The 20,326-nt window shown below is 38.2% G+C and overlaps 1 protein-coding gene across 4 annotated transcripts in view; it reads left to right on the top strand.

Annotated features, from left to right (window-relative positions):
- The window catches only part of KDM7A (lysine demethylase 7A), a 91,897-nt gene that overhangs the window by 60,016 nt on the left and 11,555 nt on the right, over positions 1–20,326 (top strand). For all 4 annotated transcript variants that reach the window (XR_012432927.1, XM_015448136.4, XM_065542671.2 and 1 more), the window contains 5 exons: positions 5,786–5,877; positions 8,199–8,288; positions 17,065–17,274; positions 18,874–18,998; positions 19,850–20,004. Coding sequence is in view for 3 of the 4 variants with exons in the window: in XM_015448136.4 (XP_015303622.2) it covers positions 5,786–5,877; positions 8,199–8,288; positions 17,065–17,274; positions 18,874–18,998; positions 19,850–20,004 (672 nt within the window). In the remaining variant the exon portion in view is untranslated. The remainder of the gene's footprint in view (positions 1–5,785; positions 5,878–8,198; positions 8,289–17,064; positions 17,275–18,873; positions 18,999–19,849; positions 20,005–20,326) is intronic.

The following is a 20,326-nucleotide window of genomic DNA, read 5'->3' as shown; positions in this document are numbered from 1 at the left end:
AGCCTAGACAGACAGGAACACTTTTATATACTCATAAAAACACAAGTTTCCTCGTTTTGTGGAAATAAATCCCAATTATTGAACCTTCTGGTTAAGAGGTTGGCAATTCTATACTTGGTTCAGGGTACTTTCTCCCCTCTTTTCTCTCTTCCTGTCCTAAGACTCCAAGTTCCTGTCTTGTGGTTAGCTAGGAGAAACTATCCACGAACACACACACACACACACACACACCCCCCCTGTACTCCTGGAGTGATGCACAGTGGTCTTTTTTTCCACTAATGTCTAAGAGAAGCTCATTCTTTAACTTCTTAAAACAAATTAAGAGCTTTATCTGAAAGACAAAATTTTGCCATTGCTCGTGAAGCCACAGGAGCAATTTGCTTAGTCTTAGAACTGTTTAAGTCTTTGTGTTAGGCCATCAAAAGTTCAGAAACATTGAGGTCTGATTGAAAGCATGACTCTGTACATTAAAGACTTTTTAAAAAAGGATTATTAGGAAAGGGTATTTGTAGGTTGTTTTAAGATGTTTCATTTTATTAGCCAGATCAGTATAGAATACCTGGCAATCACAGTGATTCAATCCAGTCTCATCAAGGCAAAAGCCAAATGATCATTATAGCAATTGCCATCGTTTTCATCCTGGAAACAGGAATAGTGGTCTTGTGACCCCAAATTATGTTGTTCTTTTATCCGTAACCTTTTTACTTTACATTATGGCCTATTGTTTGCCAGCTCTCAGACTGTTCTAAGGCTTCTATGGTGGGTTAAATGAGGTTGAATCATCTGAAACTCTTTACTGTGTTTCATGTCAGTGATAGTAAAACAGTGAACCAGTTTGGATTTGTGTAAGGAAATTAGCCACTGTGCAGAAGCAAAATCCTTCATTTCAACTTAGCTGAATTTTGGACCACATCTAATATATTTTGTTTGTTTTAGATTATCACAATTTGATTAAAAAACTCAAAACATTTTTGTTTATGTGTATTTATATTTGCTTTACTCTGTTATTAAACTAGTCGATTATATAGATCACACACAAGTTCATACTGTGTAAAGAATAAGGCTGTTATTACTCAGGTAACCACTACCCAAATTAAGCAAAAACAGCCTTGCCAATACCTTAGAAATGCTCTGTTACCTTTTTCATTACACCTTTTTGCTTCTCTTCTAGAGATAACCATTATCCTGACTTTTGTGATAATCCTTTTCTTCAGTTTTACCAGACCTATGTTATAAACTAAAATAATTTAATTTTCAGCATTTGTAAACTTCCTATGAATAAATTCATACTGGTATTCTCTTGTAACCTTTTACTCAGCATTGTTTGTGAGATTCATCCATGTTTTTGTGTGTGCCTGTAGTTCTTTTTCATTGCTAGAGTATTCTGTTGTATGAATATACTGTGAGAGAGAGAGAGAGATATATATATATATATATGTTATATATATATATATGTTTTTTATATATATATACACATACACTGATTCTGCAAGTTTGACGTTTTGGAGTTATTTTTGGTTTTTGGCAATTATGGAAGATGCTGCTAAGAAGTTCTTGTCTTTGTCACCTAGTGCAAGAATTACTCCAGGAAACAGGCCTAATTGCTAGGTCATAGATAGAATTTAGTAGTTGCTGCCAAATTGTTTCCAATTCCCATTTCCATGGCAGGGCAAACAAGTTCCCAAAGCTCTATGCTCTGGCCAACACTTGGTATTGTTAGGTTATAATTTTTGCAAATCTCATGGATATAAAGTAGTATTCTTTGTGCTTTTAATGTGCATTTCCCTGATTATTAATGGAATCGGGTAGTTTTCTTCATATGTGTATAGGCCTTTTGGATTTTCTCTTTAACTGAAGGACAAAATTTCTTAAATTTAAAATAGTATTTTTTCAACTTTTATGGTTAGTGCTTTCTGTGCCTTGTTTAAGTAGTTCTTTCTTATCCCTAGGTCTTGCAGAGATCCTTGTTTTCTAAAAGCTTTTACTTGTGTTTTGCATTTAGGCCTTTAACTCACTTGGAATTGATCTTTTTCTTTTTCTTTCTTTTTTTTTTTTTTAATGGATGGTGGGAGTATATTTTCACTTGCTTTCGTGTAAATATCCACTTGTCCCAGCACCATATTTTGAGTAATCCATTCTTTTTCTGTTCTTCATAAACACCGCTCGTCTCCTGTATCGTGTGTTGATACCTGTGTAGGTCTTGGGACATAAACACACATACTCACCCACCCTTCTGTTCCAGTGGGCTAGCAGTCTGTCTCTCCACCAAGCACACACTCTTATTAACCTTTGGTAAGACTTGATATCTGGTAGGTCCTCCTTCTTCAAGTATGTCTTCGTTTTTCTTTCCCCTTTCATTTTTATATAAATTTTTGAGTTACCCTATTACAAGCCAATACCACCCTACCAAACGCAACCAAACAAGTAAATAATAACGTGGAGGTTTTTTTTCTTTTGAAGGTGTTAACTCTAGAGATCAATTTGGGCAAAATTTGATGTCAGTAAATACTGAGTTTTCTAAAAATGACATGGAACATCTCTGTTTATTTAGATCTTTAATGTCTTTTGGCATTTCTTATTTTTTCTTCTAAAAATTTTGCATAGATATCTCTTGCTAGATTTATTCCAAAGTAGTTCTTTTTTTAGTGCTATTATAAAAACACATATCATTGTATTAGTCTGTTCTTGCATTGCTATAAAGAAATACCTGAGACTGGGTAATTTATAAAGAAAAGAAGTTTGATTGGCTCAGGGTTCCTCAGGCTCTATAGGAAGCACGATGCTGGCATCTGCTTAGCTTCTGGGGAGGCCTCAGGAGACACAACCGTGGTGGAAGGCAAAGGGGGAACAGGAGCAAGATAGGGTGAAGTGGGAGGTGCTGCACACTTTAAAACAACCAGATCTCACAAGAACTCAACTGTCACAAGAACAACACCAAGAGGATGGTGCAAAACCATTCATGAAAGATCCAGCCCCATGATCAAATCACCTCCCACCAGGCCCCACCTGTAACATTTGGGGATTACAATTGAACATGAGATTTGGGTGGGGATGCAGATCTAAACCATATCAGTCATTACTATATATATACATATGGTTGAACTCACATGACATTTCTGTTTTTTACTTCAACTATAGTCAAATATTAGCAATTTCATATGGTTCAACTTACTAACCATGTGATACTGGAATATAGAAGCAGTTACTTTTTATACTGGTTTTAGCAACCTTGTTAAAATCTATTCTTTAATCATTTATCTGAGGCTTTTGTTTGATTCTCTAATACACAGTCATATACATCCACGTTGAATAATGACAGTCTTGTTCCTTCTTTTCTAATATTTATATCTTTTGTTTTTTTTTTCATTGCTTTACTGGGTTGTCTAGGACCTCCAGGGAAATAGTGAATAGAAATGGCAAAGGTGGGCAGCTCTATCTTTGTTCTCAGTCTCAGAAGGAAAGCTTTCAATCTTTTGCCATTATTACCTTTGTTGTAGGCTTTTTGTTGATAACCTTTATCAAATGCTTGTCTATTCTAAGCTAGCTAAGAGGTTGTTTTTTTCCTTTCTTTTAAAAAATGATCAGTAGTAGTTTAATTTTTATCAAAAGCTTTGCCTGCGTATATGAAAAGCTCCATGATTTTTCTTCTTTAACCTTTTAATTTAGTGGTTATATTAATTTATTTTCTATTATTAACTCAACCTATAATTTTTATATACTTAGGTTAGTATATTGTTTGTATTCTATCTATATGCTTATATTTTATATATTCTATATGTAACTGTGTATTACATATGGGTGTGTGCGTGTGTGCATTTGTTTGATTTTGGCATATGAGTGAAATTGGCTTGTGCTTTGTTTTCTCAGACTGTCCTTGTTAGATTTTGGTATAAAAGTTATGCTAGCCGGCCGGGCGCGGTGGCTCAGGCCTGTAATCCCAGCACTTTGGGAGGCCGAGACGGGCGGATCACGAGGTCAGGAGATCGAGACCCTCCTGGCAGACACGGTGAAACCCCATCTCTACTAAAAATACAAAAAATTAGCCGGGCGAGGTGGCAGGCGCCTGTAATCCCAGCTACTCTGGAGGCTGAGGCAGGAGAATGGCGTAAACCTAGGAGGCGGAGCTTGCAGTGAGCCGAGATCCCGCCACTGCACTCCAGCCTGGGCGACAGAGCGAGACTCCATCTCAAAAAAAAAAAAAAAAAGTTATGCTAGCCTTAGACAAAATGTTGGGATTGTTCCTTCTGTTTCTGATCTCTGGAGAAGTTTGTGTACAATTGGAAAGATTTCTTTTTTGAATGACTAATAGAACTCACTGATGATCTGGGTCTATAGTTTTCTTTGTGGGAAGATTTTTGACTGCTGAGTCAATATCTTTAGTGATTAAATGACCATAAAGGTTTACCAGATAATTATTGAGTTCATTTGTATAAATTATTTTCTTAAAATGTATCTAGAAATTACATCTAAAATTTGACATTTGTTGGCATAAAGTTCTTCATGTTATCCTCTTACCTACTGAATATCTGTGGCATTTGTAATGACATTGTTTCTATTCTCCATACTGGATATTCGTGCCTGTTTTCTCTTTATATTAATTTTGTTGGTTTTTTTAAAGAACTTGTTTGAGGCTCTGTTTGCTGTTTTGTTAATTTTTGCTTATTATTTTTATCCTTTTTTTTTGGTATTAAAACTTTTTTGTGGGTCTTCAGTTCATTAATTTTCAGCCTTCTAACATAAATATTTAAAGCTGTGCATTTCCCTGTATGTATAGTATACAACACATTTTGATATGTTTTCGTTATTTAACCAACATATTGTCTGATTTCCAGTGTTTTTCTTTGATCCAAATGTTGGTCTATTTTTTACTATCTGCATTTCTTAATTTCTAAACATAGAGGCTTTCTTTAGCTTACCTATAGATCTTGGACTTTGATGAGACTTGTTTATGGTCCTGGAATATGGTTGAATTTTGTAAGTGTTCTGTGTGTGTTTGAAAAGAATGTGTATTCTGCAGTTGCTGGGTACGATATTCCATTCATGGCCATTGAATCAACTTTATATTGTTCAAATTGAATATATGCCTACTGATTTTTTTGTTTTTGGTTCACTTTATCTCTTACCAAGAGAAATATTTGAAAATCTTCCGCTGTGATTGTGGAGTTATTTCTCCATGTAGTTCTGTCTAGTTATTGTTTTCTATATTTTCATATTGTGTTATTTAGTACAAATTCTAAGTGGTTACATATGTCTTTCTGGTGAATTGAATCCTTGGTCATTATGAAATAACCCTTTATTAATGACAGTTACACCCCCTTTCTTTTGGACTCTTGGTATCTTTTCCCCATCCTTTTATTTTAAACCTTTCTATATTTTTAAATATGGTATGTATGCATATTTAGCTTGTTTAAAAATCTGGCCAGATACAGCGGCTCACACCTATAATCCCAGCACTTTGGAAGGCCAGGGCTCAAGGACTGCTTGAAGCCAGGAGTTTGAGACCAGCCTGAGCAAAATACTGAGACCCCATCTCTACACAAAACAATTAAATCCAGTGAAATGGTCTTTCTTTTTACTGGAGTATTTAGTAAATTACACTTAATGTAATTCTGTTTCTTTTTCTTGTCTTTTTGGATTGATCGTTTCATATTTCACTTTTTTATCTTTTTATTAATTTGGAAGTTGGATAGTTTTATATTTGGTGGTTACTCAAAATCTGAAGTTAATCCTTTTAACTTGAGAACATTTTAACTTTTTTTTTCTCACCCCATTCCCGTTCCTACAGAACTGAGAGAAGATGGTTTCCAGCCTCAAGCTTACCTAGTACAGGGAGTGAAAGCACTGCATACTGCTTTAAAATTATGGATGAAAAAAGAAGTAAGTTGTTTCGACAGTGAAATCACTGTGTTTTATGTTGCAAGATTAGGAAAACAGAGTCCTTGTGCTATTTTGACAGCACATGTGAATGCCAGTAGTAGAGGGAATAGAAATCATGCTTTATATACAACCTCCATTTTATTATTCAGTATATACAAATGTACTGGTTTCTGTTATGAGAATAAAGTATTTAGATATTTCTTTAATCTTTGATCTGGAAAAGAAACTAATTAAAGTATATTTAGGAAATTGACTAAGAAATGAACATATAGATATGGAATAATAATAAATAACATTGAGCTCTTATAGTTGTGCTGTAGTGTGCTGAGAGCACTGTGCTTTGTCTTTATAAACATAATCTCATTTAATCCTCAAAGCCAACTGTGTGAGGTCTAGGTGCTATTGGTACCACAATTCTACATATGGGAAAGCCAGGGTTCAGAGTTAAGTAACTTGCCCAAGAGAACTGGTCAAGTTAGGACTTAAAACTTAGATCTCTGGGACTGCAAAGCCTATGCTCTTTACCACTCTGCTAGATTTATGTAGAAGTGAAGGAAAGGAGAGTCCAAATTTCAAGCATGAGCTTTCCATTTTCATGAAAATATGAGCTAGTTGTTTGCATTTGAATCCCACCACCTCCAGATCTTCATTTAGAATTAGTGTTTCCTTCCCTTATGCATCCATGCTGTATTTCTTGTGCCTATGGGCTTAAAACAAATGTTTATAAAGTAATATATTCGTGTTTCTTTCAACTGGGTCTGTGAGCTCTTGAACAGGGACTGTCTTTCTCATCTTTATTATAACTCCGTGGAACTTTGCACATAATACGATACATGCATATGTGAGCTGATGAAAATACATGTCTATATTTTCTTTTTTTTTTTTTTTAACAGAGTCTCAATCTGTTGCCCAGGCTGGAGTGCAGTGGTGCGATCTCGGCTCACTGCAACCTCCACCTCCTGGGTTCGAGTGATTCTCCTGCCTCAGCCTCTTAAGTAGTTGGGACTACAGGTGCGTGCCACCACGCCCAGCTAATTTTTGTATTTTTTAGTAGAAATGAGATTTCGCCATGTTGGCCAGGCTGGTCTTGAGCTCCTGACCTCAGGTGATCCACCCACCTTGGCCTCCCAAAGTGCTGGGATTACAGTCATGAGCCACTGCACCTGGCTGTGTCCGTATTTATTTCTTGATTGTCCCCTTGAAATAAAAATCTTGCTCTTAAGAAATACTGGGAGACAGTAATTAATAGGTTACTGTCTCAATAATTTTATACTCCCTTTTCACTGTATTATCATTGCTTCATATCTACCAGAGCACAACCCTGTGGAAGTATTCAGGAAAATAAAAATCATGTCCTCCACTGTGAAAGACCTTATTGTCTAGGTGACAAGGAAAGCCATAAGCAAATTTAAAACTGTTTAACAAGATAAAAATAAAATAAAGCATATGTTGCCAAAACGGTATAATTTGTATCCTACTGAAGGCTTTAGATGTGTGATTCTCAAATTTGTGACTTTATCACTTTATCAGAATTGCCTTTAGAGCTTTTTTTTTTTTTTTTTTTTGAGACGGAGTCTCACTCTTGTGCAGGCTAGAGTGCAGTGGCACAATCTCTGCTCACTGCAGCCTTTGCTTCCTGGGTTCAAGTGATTCTCCTATCTCAGCCTCCCGAGTAGCTGGGATTCCACGCCCGGCTAATTTTTATATTTTTAGTAGAGACGGGATTTCACCATGTTGGCCAGGCTGGTCTGGAACTCCTGACCTCAGGTGATCCGCCAGCCTCAACCTCCCAAAGTGCTGGGTTTACAGGTGTGAGTCACCGTGCCCAGCCTTCCCCTTTCCTATTGATGGGATCTCTTCTATTTTGCTTTTGCCTATTAAAAGAAAAAAAAGTACAAAAATGTATTCAAATTAGACTTCCCAAGAGAAACTAGGATTCCTTTAGTGTCTGTGTTCTCCTTAAAAATCCTTATGCATTATGAATTAAATGTTAAGCTTAATTGGTTACTTTACTAATTAGTAGTAGTAGTTAGAATTACAGTAGGCTTTGAGGAGTAGAGTACAAGGTTACTACTCAATATAAAGCAAAATTAACTGTGAGACAAGTCTGTTTTCAACATAGTCTAAGAGGATTTTGTATGTTAATGAGAATCTCCTTAGAAGGCATTATACCAGCTACACAAACTCTGAAACCTGGCTTATTAGTATTTGGTGATGTCTGTAACAGTCTAGAGAATCCAAAAATTGGTTTAGTAAATTTGTTTTTACATATTAAAGTGTAAATAACTTTGGTTTTCTTATTTTTATTAATCCAAATACAGCTTGTATCTGAACATGCCTTTGAAATTCCAGACAATGTTAGACCTGGACACCTTATTAAAGAACTTTCTAAAGTAATTCGAGCAATAGAGGTAAGAGTAGAAACTGTCATGTAAATGCTTGGTTATTATCTGCTTTGAGAAGCAAATGGATCTATCCCCACTCTACAAGTATTTCAAAACTCTTACACACTTAGAAGAAATATAATGAGCTGAGTATTTGGAGGTATCTCAGGTTTTCAGGCTACTGAAGTCCTTGAGAGAAATTTGTAATATTGTATTCTCATGAAGTAATAAGGAAACAGTTACCAGGTTACTTTAGGATACTTAAAAAAATAAAAAATATGAGTATAAACAGTAGAACTTTTAGATCCAATTAATTTCAGCTACCCAGAGAGGAATACATGTTTGTATCATTAGAACAAGAGAAGAAATGTAAGGTGAGTGAGTCAAGCTAGGGAAGCTGGGATGGAGAGAGGGATGTTAAGCAGTAGAGTGGGGCAAGGAGATGCTTAGGTAAATGCCCTTTAATAAAAGCTCAGAAAATCTGATTAGATATTTTAATTTATTAAGAGCTGTTCTTGGTGTTTAAGAAAGGGTGTTTTAAAGTAATTCTTCAAGAAGGTTGTTCTGTTAGTGTCTAGCTTAAATTGAGAGGAAATTAGGTGGAGGAATGGAGGCCAGCTGATGATTTAACAGCTTATATTAGGTCTGTGTTTGGAGAATGAAAAGAGGTATACATTTACAAAATATTAAAATGCTTGGTTTAATATCAATGGATAGAATATGTAATTCTCTGTGTTCAGATACAGGAGAAAAATATGTTCTGTTTTTAAAGTGTTATAGTAATCACATTTAAATTGGTTTAGTGTCAAAAGTCATATATCTGATCTTAAATATATATGTAAGTTTATACATATATAAATATCATGCATGATAACCAAAATGAAGAATAAACTTACAATGAAAGGTGTGATTCTATATAAAAAAACTATAAATCTTTACTTATAGAAGTAAAACAATAGTTAAATAAATGGGAGTGTCATCTCTGAAAATGTCAATCAACTCTAAATTAGTATTACAAATTTAAAGTGGTAGAATACACTTGGAAGAATAATTAGACTGTCCCAGAGAGCAGCCAGTCCAGGATGGATCAGGGGAATGAAAGGATCCATATTTGTTATGACCTGAAATTCAAGTTTAGCTGGGTGTCTTATACTTTATCTGGCAATCCTATCCAGGAAGGATGTCTCCAGAGAAAAATATAAAATTATTAGATCACCAAATGTGTTTGAATGTTTGTATTCTTCTAGTGGATAATTTGGGAATCAATTAGTGATTGAATAAGGGAATGTAATGACAATATGTTATGTGTCACTGAGTTAATAATTTTTACTGAGTCCAATTTACTGAATATTGAAGGAAAGGGAGGTATGTGCATGTTTAAGAGAGATGTGTAAGGATTAAGACTTCATCTTGCATGATAGGAATTCAGTAATATCTGAAGCTGAAAACAGTATAAACATGTCATTTTATAATTTGGAGGCAAATAACTGGAGGGAAAACTATTTAGAAGAGTTGGAAGTCCTGGCTATATACCTAGAAGAATTGATAGCAGTGACTCAAACAGGTATTTGTGCATCAATGTTGATAGCAGCATTATCTGCAGTAGCCAGAAGGTAGACCAAGCAACCCAGGTGTCCATCAGCAGGTGAATAGATAAAGTGTGGTACATACTCACAGTGGAATACTACTCAGCCTTATAAAAGAAGGAAATGCTGACTGGGAGGGTTCCAAGATGGCCAAATGGGAACAGCTCCAGTGTATAGTTCCCAGCGTGAGTGACGCAGAAGATGGGTGATTTCTGCATTTCCAACGGAGGTACTGGGTTCCTCTTACTGGGGCTTGTTGGACAGTGGGTGCAGCCCACGGAGCGTGAACTGAAGCAGGGCAGGGCATTGCCTCACCTGGGAAGTGCAAGAGGTTGGGGAATTCCCTTTCCTAGCTAAAGGAAGCCATGACAGATGGTACCTGGAAAATCAGGACACTCCCACCCTAATACTGCGCTTTTCCAATGGTCTTAGCAAACAGCACATGAGGACATTATATCCTGTGCCTGGCTTGGAGGGTCCCACGCTCACGGAGTCTTGCTCACCGCTAGCACAGCAGTCTGAGATTGAACTGCAGGGCGGCAACGAGGCTAGGGGAGGGGCGTCTGCCATTGCTGAGACTCACTAGGTAAACAGAGCTGCCAGGAAGCTCAAACTGGGTGGAGCCCACCACAGCTCATGGAGGCCTGCCTGCCTCTGTAGACTCCACCTCTGGGGGCAGGGGATAGCTGAACAAAAGGAGCAGAAACTTCTGCAGACTTAAACGTCCCTGTCCAACAGCTTTGAAGAGAGTAGTGGTTCTCCCAGCATGGAGTTTGAGATCTGAGAATGGACAGACTGCCTCCTCAAGTGGGTCCCTGACCCCGGAGTAGCCTAACTGGGAGACACCTCCCAGTAGGGGGTGACTGACACCTCATACAGCTGGGTGCCTCTCTGAGATGAAGCTTCCAGAGGAAGGATCAGGCAGCAACATTTGCTGTTCTGCAATATTTGCTGTTCTGCAGCCTCCGTTTGTGATACCCAGGCAAACAGGGTCTGGAGTGGACATCCAGCAAACTCCAACAGACCTGCAGCTGAGGGTCCTGACTGTTAGAAGGAAAACTAACAAACATGAAGGACATCCACACCAAAACCCCATCTCTAGGTCACCATCATGAAAGACCAAGGGTAGATAAAACCACAAAGATGGGGAGAAAACAGAGCAGAAAAGCTGAAAATTCCAAAAATCAGAGCACCTCTTCACCTCCAAAGGAATGCAGCTCCTTGCTAGCAATGGAACAAAGCTGGACGAAGAAAGACTTTTGACGAGTTGACAGAAGTAGGCCTCAGAAGATCGGTAATAACAAACTTCTCCAAGCTAAAGGAGGATGTTCGAACCCATCACAAAGATGCTAAAAATCTTGAAAAAAGATTAGATGAATGGCTAACTAGAATAACCAGCATAGAGAAGACGTTAAATGACCTGATGGAGCTGAAAACCATGGCCCGACAACTGTGTGACGCATGCACAAGTTTCAGGAGCCGAATCGATCAACTGGAAGAAAGGGTATCAGTGATTGAAAATCAGATGAATGAAATGAAGTGAGAAGAGAAGTTTAGAGAAAAAAGAGTAAAAAGGAACGAACAAAGCCTCCAAGAAATGTGGGACTATGTGAAAAGAGCAAATCTACGTCTGATTGGTGTACCTGAAAGTGAAGGGGAGAATGGAACCAAGTTGGAAAATGCTTTTCAGGATATTATCCAGGAGAAGTTCCCCAACCTAGCAAGGCAGGCCAACATTCAAACTCAGGAAATACAGAGAATGCCACAAAGATACTCCTCGAGAAGATCAACTCCAAGACCCATAATTGTCAGATTCTCCAAAGTTGAAATGAAGGAAAAAAGTTAAGGGCAGCCAGAGAGAAAGGTCAGATTAACCGCAAAGGGAAGCCCATCAGACTAATAGCGGATCTCTTGGCAGAAACTCTATAAGCCAGAAGAGAGTGGGAGCCAATATTCAACATTCTTAAAGAAAAGATTTTTCAACCCAGAATTTCATATCCAACCAAACTAAGTTTCATAAGTGAAGGAGAAATAAAATCCTTTACAGACAAGCAAATGCTGAGAGATTTTGTCACTACCAGGCCTGCCCTACAAGAGTTCCTGCAGGAAGCACTAAACATGGAAAGGAACAACCAGTACCAGCCACTGCAAAAACATGCCAAAATGTAAAGACCATTGATGCTAGGAAGGAACTGCATCAACTAATGAGCAAAATAACCAGCTGACATCATAATGACAGGATCAAATTCACACATAACAATATTAACCTTAAATGTAAATGTCCTAAATCCTCCAATTAAAAGACATAGACTGGCAAATTGGATAGAGTCAAGACCCATCAGTGTGCTGTATTCAGGAGACCCATCTCACATGCAGAGACACACATAGGCTCAAAATAAAGGGATGGAGGCAGATCTACCAAGCAAATGGAAAACAAACAAACAAAAAAAGGCAGGGGTTGCAATCCTACTCTCTGATAAAACAGACTTTGAACCAACAAAGATCAAAAGAGACAAAGAAGGCCATTACATAATGGTAAAGGGATAAATTCAACAAGAAGAACTAAGTATCCTAAATATATATGCACCCAGTACAGGAGCACCCAGATTCATAAAGCAAGTACTTAGAGACCTACAAAAAGACTTCAACTCCCACACAATAATAATGGGAGACTTTAACACGCCACTGTCAACATTAGACAGATCAACGAGACAGAAAGTTAAAAAAGATATCCAGGACTTGAACTCAGCTCTGCACCAAGCAGACCTAATAGACATCTACAGAACTCTCCACCCCAAATCAACAGAATATACGTTCTTCTTAGCACCACATCACACTTACTCCAAAATTGACCACATAGTTGGAAGTAAAGCACTCCTCGGCAAATGTAAAAGAACAGAAGCTATAACAAACTGTCTGTCAGACCACAATGCAATGAGATTAGAACTCAGGATTAAGAAACTCACTCAAAACTGCACAACTACATGGAAACTGAACAACCTGCTCCTGAATGACTACTGGGTACATAATGAAATGAAGGCAGAAATAAAGATGTTCTTTGAAACCAATGAGAACGAAGACACAACATACCAGAATCTCTGGGACACATTTAAAGCAGTGTGTAGAGGGAAATTTATAGCACTAAATGGTCACAAGAGAAAGCAGGAAAGATCTAAAATTGATACCCTAACATCACAATTAAAAGAACTAGAGAAGCAAGAGCAAACAAATTCAAAAGCTAGCAGAAGGCAAGAAATAACTTAAGATCAGAGCAGAACTGAAGGAGATAGAGACACAAAAAAACCCTTCAAAGAATCAATGAATCCAGGAACTGGTTGTTTGAAAAGATCAACAAAATTGATAGACCGCTAGCAAGACTAATAAAGAAGAAAAGCGGAGAGGCAATAAAAAATGATAAAAGGGATATCACCACCAATCCCATGGAAATACAAACTACCATCATAGAATACTATAAACACCTCTACACAAATAAACTAGAAAATCTAGAAGAAATGGATACATTCCTGGACACATACACCCTCCCAAGACTAAACCAGGAAGAAATTGAATCCCTGAATAGACCAATAACAGGCTCTGAAATTGAGGCAATAATTAATAACCTACCAACCAAAAAAAGTCCAGGACCAGATGGATTCACAGCCGAATTCTACCAGAGGTACAAAGAGGAGCTGGTACCATTCCTTCTGAAAATATTCCAATCAATAGAAAAAGAGGGAATCCTCCCTAACTAATTTTATGAGGCCAGTATTATCCTGATACCAAAGCCTGGCAGAGACACAACAAAAAAAATTTTAGACCAATATCCCTGATGAACATGGATGCAAAAATCCTCAATAAAATACTGGCAAACCAAATCCAGCAGCACATCAAAAAGCTTATCCAACATGATCAAGTTGGCTTCCTCCCTGGGATGCAAAGCTGTTCAACATAAGCAAATCAGTAAATGTAATCCATCATATAAACAGAACCAAAGACAAAAACCACATGATTATCTCAATAGATGCAGAAAAGGCCTTTCACAAAATTCAACAGCCCTTCATGCTAAAAACTCTCAGTAAATTCGGTATTGATGGAACGTATCTCAAAATAATAAGAGCTATTTATGACTGACCCACAGCCAATATCGTACTGAATGTGCAAAAACTGGAAGCATTCCCTTTGAAAACTGGCACAAGACAGGGATGCCCTCTCTCACCACTCCTATTCAACATAGTATTGGAAGTTCTGGTCAGGGCAATCAGGCAGGAGAAAGAAAGAAAGGGTATTCAGTTAGGAAAAGAGAAAGTCAAATTGTCCCTTTTTGCAGAGACATGATTTAGAAAACCCCATTGTCTCAGCCCAAAATCTCCTTAAGCTGATAAGCAACTTCAGCAAAGTCTCAGGATACAAAATCAATGTGCAAAAATCACAAGCATTCCTATACACCAATAACAGACAAACAGAGAGCCAAATCATGAGTGAACTCCCATTCACAGTTGCTTCAAATAGAATAAAGTACCTAGGAATCCAACTTACAAGGAATGTGAAGGACCTCTTCAAGGAGAACTACAAACCACTGCTCAACGAAATAAAAGACAACACAAACAAATGGAAGAACATTCCATGCTCATGGATAGAAAGAATCAGTATCATGAAAATGGTACTTTTTTTTTTTTTTTTTTTTTTTTTTTTTTTTTTTTTACCAAAACAGAGATGTAGACTAATGGAACAGAACAGAGCCCTCAGAATTAATACCACACATCTACAACCATCTGATCTTTGACAAACCTGACAGAAACAAGAAATGGGGAAAGGATTCCGTATTTAATAAATGGTGCTCAGGAAAATTGGCTCATATGTAGAAAGCTGAAACTGGATCTCTTCCTTACACCTTATGTGAAATTTAATTCAAAATGGATTAAAGACTTAAATGTTAGACCTAAAACCATAAAAACCCTAGAAGAAAACCTAGGCAGTTACATTCAGGCATAGGCATGGGCTAGGACTTCATGACTAAAACACCATAAGCAATGGCAACAAAAGCCAGAATTGACAAATGGAATCTAATTAAACTAAAGAGCTTCTGCAGAGCAAAAGAAACTACCATCAGAGGGAACAGGCAACCTACAAAATGGGAGAAAAATTTTGTAATCTACCCATCTGACAAAGGGCTAATATCCAGAATCTACAAAGAACTTAAACAAATTGACGAGAAAAAATCAGCCCCATCAAAAAGTGGGCAAAGGATATGAACAGATACTTCTCAAAAGAAGACATTTATGCAGCAAACAGACACATGAAAAAATGCTCATCATCACTGGCCATCAGAGAAGTGCAAATCAAAACCACAATGAGATACCATCTCACACCAGTTGGACTGGTGATCATTAAAAAGTCAGGAAACAGCAGGTGCTGGAGAGGATGTGGAGAAATAGGAACACTTTTACACTGTTGGTGGAACTGTAAACTAGTTCAACCATTGTGGAAGACAGTGTGGTGATTCCTTAAGGATCTAGAACTAGAAATACCATTTGACCCAGCCATCCCATTACTGGGTGTATACCTAAAGGATTATAAATCATGCTGCTATAAAGACACATGCACACATATGTTTATTGTGGCACTATTCACAATAGCAAAGACTTGGAACCCACCCAAATGTCCGTCAATGATAGACTGGATTAAGAAAATGTGGCACATACACACTATGAAACACTATGCAGCCATAAAAAAGGATGAGTTCATGTCCTTTGTAGGGACATGGATGAAGCTGGAAACCATCATTCTGAGCAAACTGTCGCAAGGACAGAAAACCAAATACCGCATGTTCTCACTCATAGGTGGGAATTGAACAATGGGAACACTTGGACGCAGGGTAGAGAACATCACACATTGGGACCTGTCGTGGGGTGGGGGTAAAGGAGAGGGATAGCTTTAGGAGATATACCTAATGTAAATGACGAGTTAATGGGTGCAGCACACCAACATGGCACGTGTATACATATGTAACAAACCTGCATGTCGTGCACATGTACCCTAGAACTTAAAGTATAATAAAAATTAAAACGAAGGGAATGCTGACACATGCTACAGCGTGGATGAACCTTGAAGATATTTTGCTAAGTGAAGTAAGCCAGTCACCAAAGGACAAATCTTATAAAATTCCACTTATATGAGGTTCCTAGAGGTGTCAAATTCATAGAGAACGCAAGTAGAATCATAGTTGCTAGGGGTTGGTGGGAAGGGAGAATGGGAAATTATTGTGTACTGGGTACAGTTTCAGTTTGTGCAGATGAGAAAGTTCTGGAGATGGATGGCAGTGATGGTTGCACAACACTGTGACTCTACTTAATGCCACTAAACTGTACACTTAAAAATTGTTAAAATGGCAGATTTTATGTTTATGTTACCACAGTAAAAAATTTTGCAAGTGGTTGCCTCTGGAGAATGAGAGTCAGGGATGGGGAAGAGGAGACTGCTATTTTTCATGATATGCTTATAGAATGATTTTTAAAACTACATAGATGTATCATTTTGTTTTAAAAAGTAATTAATTTATTCAAATATGTACGTGAAAAGAATGTTCGTTGTCGGAAAGAACAGCAGCCTAAATGGCTACCAGTAAGTATTAGGTCAGAAAATTAAGCTATATCCATACAGTAGAATGCAACACAGCCTTTAATAAGATATTGAAAATCAAGGCCCACTGCAGTGGCTAATTTAACACCTGTAATCCCAGCACTTTGGGAAGCTGAGGCAGGTGGATCCCCTGAGCTCAGGAGTTCAAGACCAGCCTGGGCAACATGGCAAATCCCTGTCTCTAAAACATTAGCCTGGTGCAGTGGTGTGCGCCTGTAGTCCCAGCTACTTGGGAGGCTAAGGTAGGAGGATTGCTTGAGCCCAGGAGGCAGAGATTGCAGTGAGACAAGATTGCACCACTGCACTTCACACACTGCAGCCTGGGTGACAAGAGCGAGACCCTGACTCAAAAAAAAAAAAAAAAAAAAATCAAATATGTTCACGTATATTATGTTGGGGAGAGAAGGGATATAAAGGTCTCAGCAAAGCTTTTTGAATCTCAGGGTTTAGTCTTTTTTGTGTTTATATGGTTAAACTGAATGGTTTTTGTTTTCTAAAATATTTTTATGGATGACTAGTTAGTCATGTATGTATGTAGTAGCCTTCTCATAAAAATACTCTGATTTTAATTCTTAAAGGAGGAAAACGGCAAACCAGTTAAATCTCAGGGAATTCCTACTGTGTGTCCAGTTTCACGATCCTCAAATGAAGCAACTTCCCCATACCATTCCCGAAGAAAGATGAGGAAACTTCGAGATCATAATGTCCGAACTCCTTCTAACCTAGACATCCTAGAGCTCCACACAAGGGAGGTCCTCAAAAGATTAGAGATGTGTCCATGGGAAGAGGCAAGTATTATGTTTCATGACAACAAAAAGAAACTTGGCTGTTCCTTAAAGTCTTTAAAGGCTTAATAAGAGAATATAGTCTGACTGTTGTTGATATCTAATCTTGGCTGCAGCATTGTAGAGATCAACCAGTAGTTATGCCTGTGACAGGGAGCGGTGCTAAATCTTTCTAGGTTTTAGTGTAGAATTTGAATGAATAGACCTCATTCGATTGCTGATACGTTTATTGAGTCTTTAGCAAGTACCACTTCCTCTTCTAGGCTCTGGAGAACATTGTGAGCAAAACTTAAGTCCCTGCCCCTCATGAAGCTTCCATCCTAGTTCAAGCTGGAAGGATGGGGAGACAGAGACATATACTAAAATAATACAATTTCAGATGATAAGTGTTACTTTAAAAACCCAAAACAATAGAACAACAGAATAAAGAGGGATGAGGTAAAGCTGGCTGCCTTAGCTAAGGTGGTCAGAGAGTCTCTCAGGTTTGAACCGACAGCTGAATAACAAATAGGAAGAAGTCAAATGGTCACTCGGTGGTTGGAGGAATCACATTACAGGCAGAGGAAGAGCAAATGCTGAAAGCCTCTGCTTGAGCCAGCAGTCAGCCTGGAGGACTGTTAGACTGGGAGACTGTCAGACGAAACTCTTAAACTTTGTGAAGTGCTGGCCTACTGGACAAAGGAGAAAGTGGAAGGCAGTAATGAGATCAGTGTAGCACCTTTGCAGAACATGGTAGTGACTTTCTAGTGAGCTCTGCATCATCCATACTTTTACATCCCAAGTAGGGGATAAGCAACCATTTTAAATGAGTAAGATCGAAGAACCAGGTGCTGTGGTGTGGGCCTGTAGTCCCAGCTACTTAGGAGACTAAGTCAGGAGGATCATTTAAGCCCAGGAGTTTAAGGCCAACATAGCTAGATCCTGGCTTTTTAAAAAAAAAAAAACAAAAAACCCATATATAAAAAACTTTCTTAAATATTTTAAATTGTATGTAATTATATTGTTTTAAAATTATGTTGTTCTAAACTGTAATCATCAGAGAAGATTAAGCTTATTATGAAAGGTTCTATTTATTATTAAGGGAAAAATCACTATGAAAAGGAAGTCTTTTTTCTACATTAAAAACCAGCTACTACCTTTATGTCGCATGGTGACCCTTGTTCGTAGTGGTAGCAGCGTGGTGACCTGTAAGTTGCTGACTCGGTATTAGATGAAGGATGGGTGAATGGAAAGGCCCAGTAGCTAGCACTTTAGCAGGAAGAAGCAAGGGGAAGAGAGCTAAAATACTCTGAGGCAGCACTTCTCCAGTTTTTCAGCTTTCTGTAAGAATGACATTTCTTTGAATTCACTTTATGCATATTTTATGTTTTACTTTCTAGAATGCATTTCATGGTTAATGGCCCTCCAGAAAGATGAGCCATACTCTTGCTTTGGCTTTAGGAACTCTGGAGTGCCATACTGCTGCATATCCCCAAGCCCAGGTGGCTGCCTGTATCTTTGAGATGCAGAACCATGGGGGAGGTGGTGGTATACTGTATTCTTTCAGTCAAGCAGGGCTACCTGAAGGTGGATGGTAAGTAAGTTCTGCTTTTATATCTTCAGGACATCTTGAGCTCTAAACTGAATGGAAAATTCAACAAACATCTCCAACCATCTTCCACGGTACCTGAATGGAGAGCGAAAGATAATGATCTACGATTACTGCTGACAAATGGAAGAATAATTAAGTATGTAAAGTAAATCAGAGTATCAAATAGATTAATTTTCATTGGGTTTCCTTTGTTCATTTAACCCAGTGATCCTCAACCCTTTTGGCACCAGGGACCGGTTTTGTGGAAGACAATTGTTTCTCAGCCAGGGAATGGTTTTGGGATTAAACTATTCCACCTCAGATCATCAGGCATTAGATTCTCATAAGGAGTGTGTAACCCTTGGACATATGGTTCACGCTCCTGTGACAATCTAATGCTGCCACTGATCTGACAGGAGACAGAGCTCAGGTGGTAATGCTCACTGGCCCACTAACTATCCTCCTGCTGTGCGGCCCAGTTCCTCACAAGCCATGGACTGGTACCAGTCTATGGCCCAGGGGTTGGGGATCCCTGTTTAATCTGTAGTGAGCTCAGTGGCTCACACCCGTAATTCCAAGTTGATTTGGGAGTCTGAGGTGGGAAGATCTCTGCGACTAGGAGTTTGAAACTAGCCTGGGCAACTTAGCGAGACTCCATCTCTACAAAAAACTAAAACTAAATTAGCTGGGTGTGGTGGCCATGCCTGTAGTCCTGGCTGCTTGAGAAACTGAGGTGAGAGGATCGCTCGAGCCCAGGAGTTCAAAGTTACAGTGAGCTATGATTGCACCACTACACTGCAGCCAGGGCAACAGAGCAAGACCCTGTCTCAAAAAACAAACAAAAAACAAACCTCAGATCCCTAGTACATACTATTGCACAGTTGATTGAAATATGGGGACAATGTTTCCATTCTCTACTCTTTGTAAATTAAGGGAGGGGGAATAAATACTGTTTGGCTAGAGTCTTGCACTATATTCTAACTTGATTATATTTCCTTCTTGATACAGAGATGAAAGACAGCCCTTTGCAGATCAGAGTCTTTATACAGCAGATAGTGAAAATGAAGAGGATAAAAGAAGGACAAAAAAGGCAAAAATGAAGATAGAAGAGCGTTCAAGAATAGAGGGAGTAGAAAATGAAGAATCTCAAAAACCACTGAACAGTATGTTTTAATGGTTAAAGATCTTTTCATTACTAATATAATATGTAAAGTAACTTGCTAATTTTGAAGTTCTTAAGTTTATAATAGCAGAAAAGTTTTGTGTCCCTAAAACTGTCTTGAAAAATCTGAAGTATGTCTGAGTAGTTCACCCATCAGAGAAGTGCTGAACATGAATGCCCAGTGAGGTGTAGTGGCCAGGCATGGTGTTCTCAGTGAGGGGGATGTATGTGGATTAGGGATGCACTCCTCTAGTCAGTTTTTAAAGAGTCGCTTGAAAGCTCATGCATATTATAGGCCTCTACTCCCCAAAATAAGAGTTTCA

Source organism: Macaca fascicularis, chromosome 3, assembly GCF_037993035.2.
Source record: "Macaca fascicularis isolate 582-1 chromosome 3, T2T-MFA8v1.1".
In the NCBI taxonomy this organism is placed as follows: domain Eukaryota; kingdom Metazoa; phylum Chordata; class Mammalia; order Primates; family Cercopithecidae; genus Macaca; species Macaca fascicularis.
Note: the sequence above shows the minus strand (reverse complement) of the source record. Positions and strands in the feature narration are given on the sequence as shown.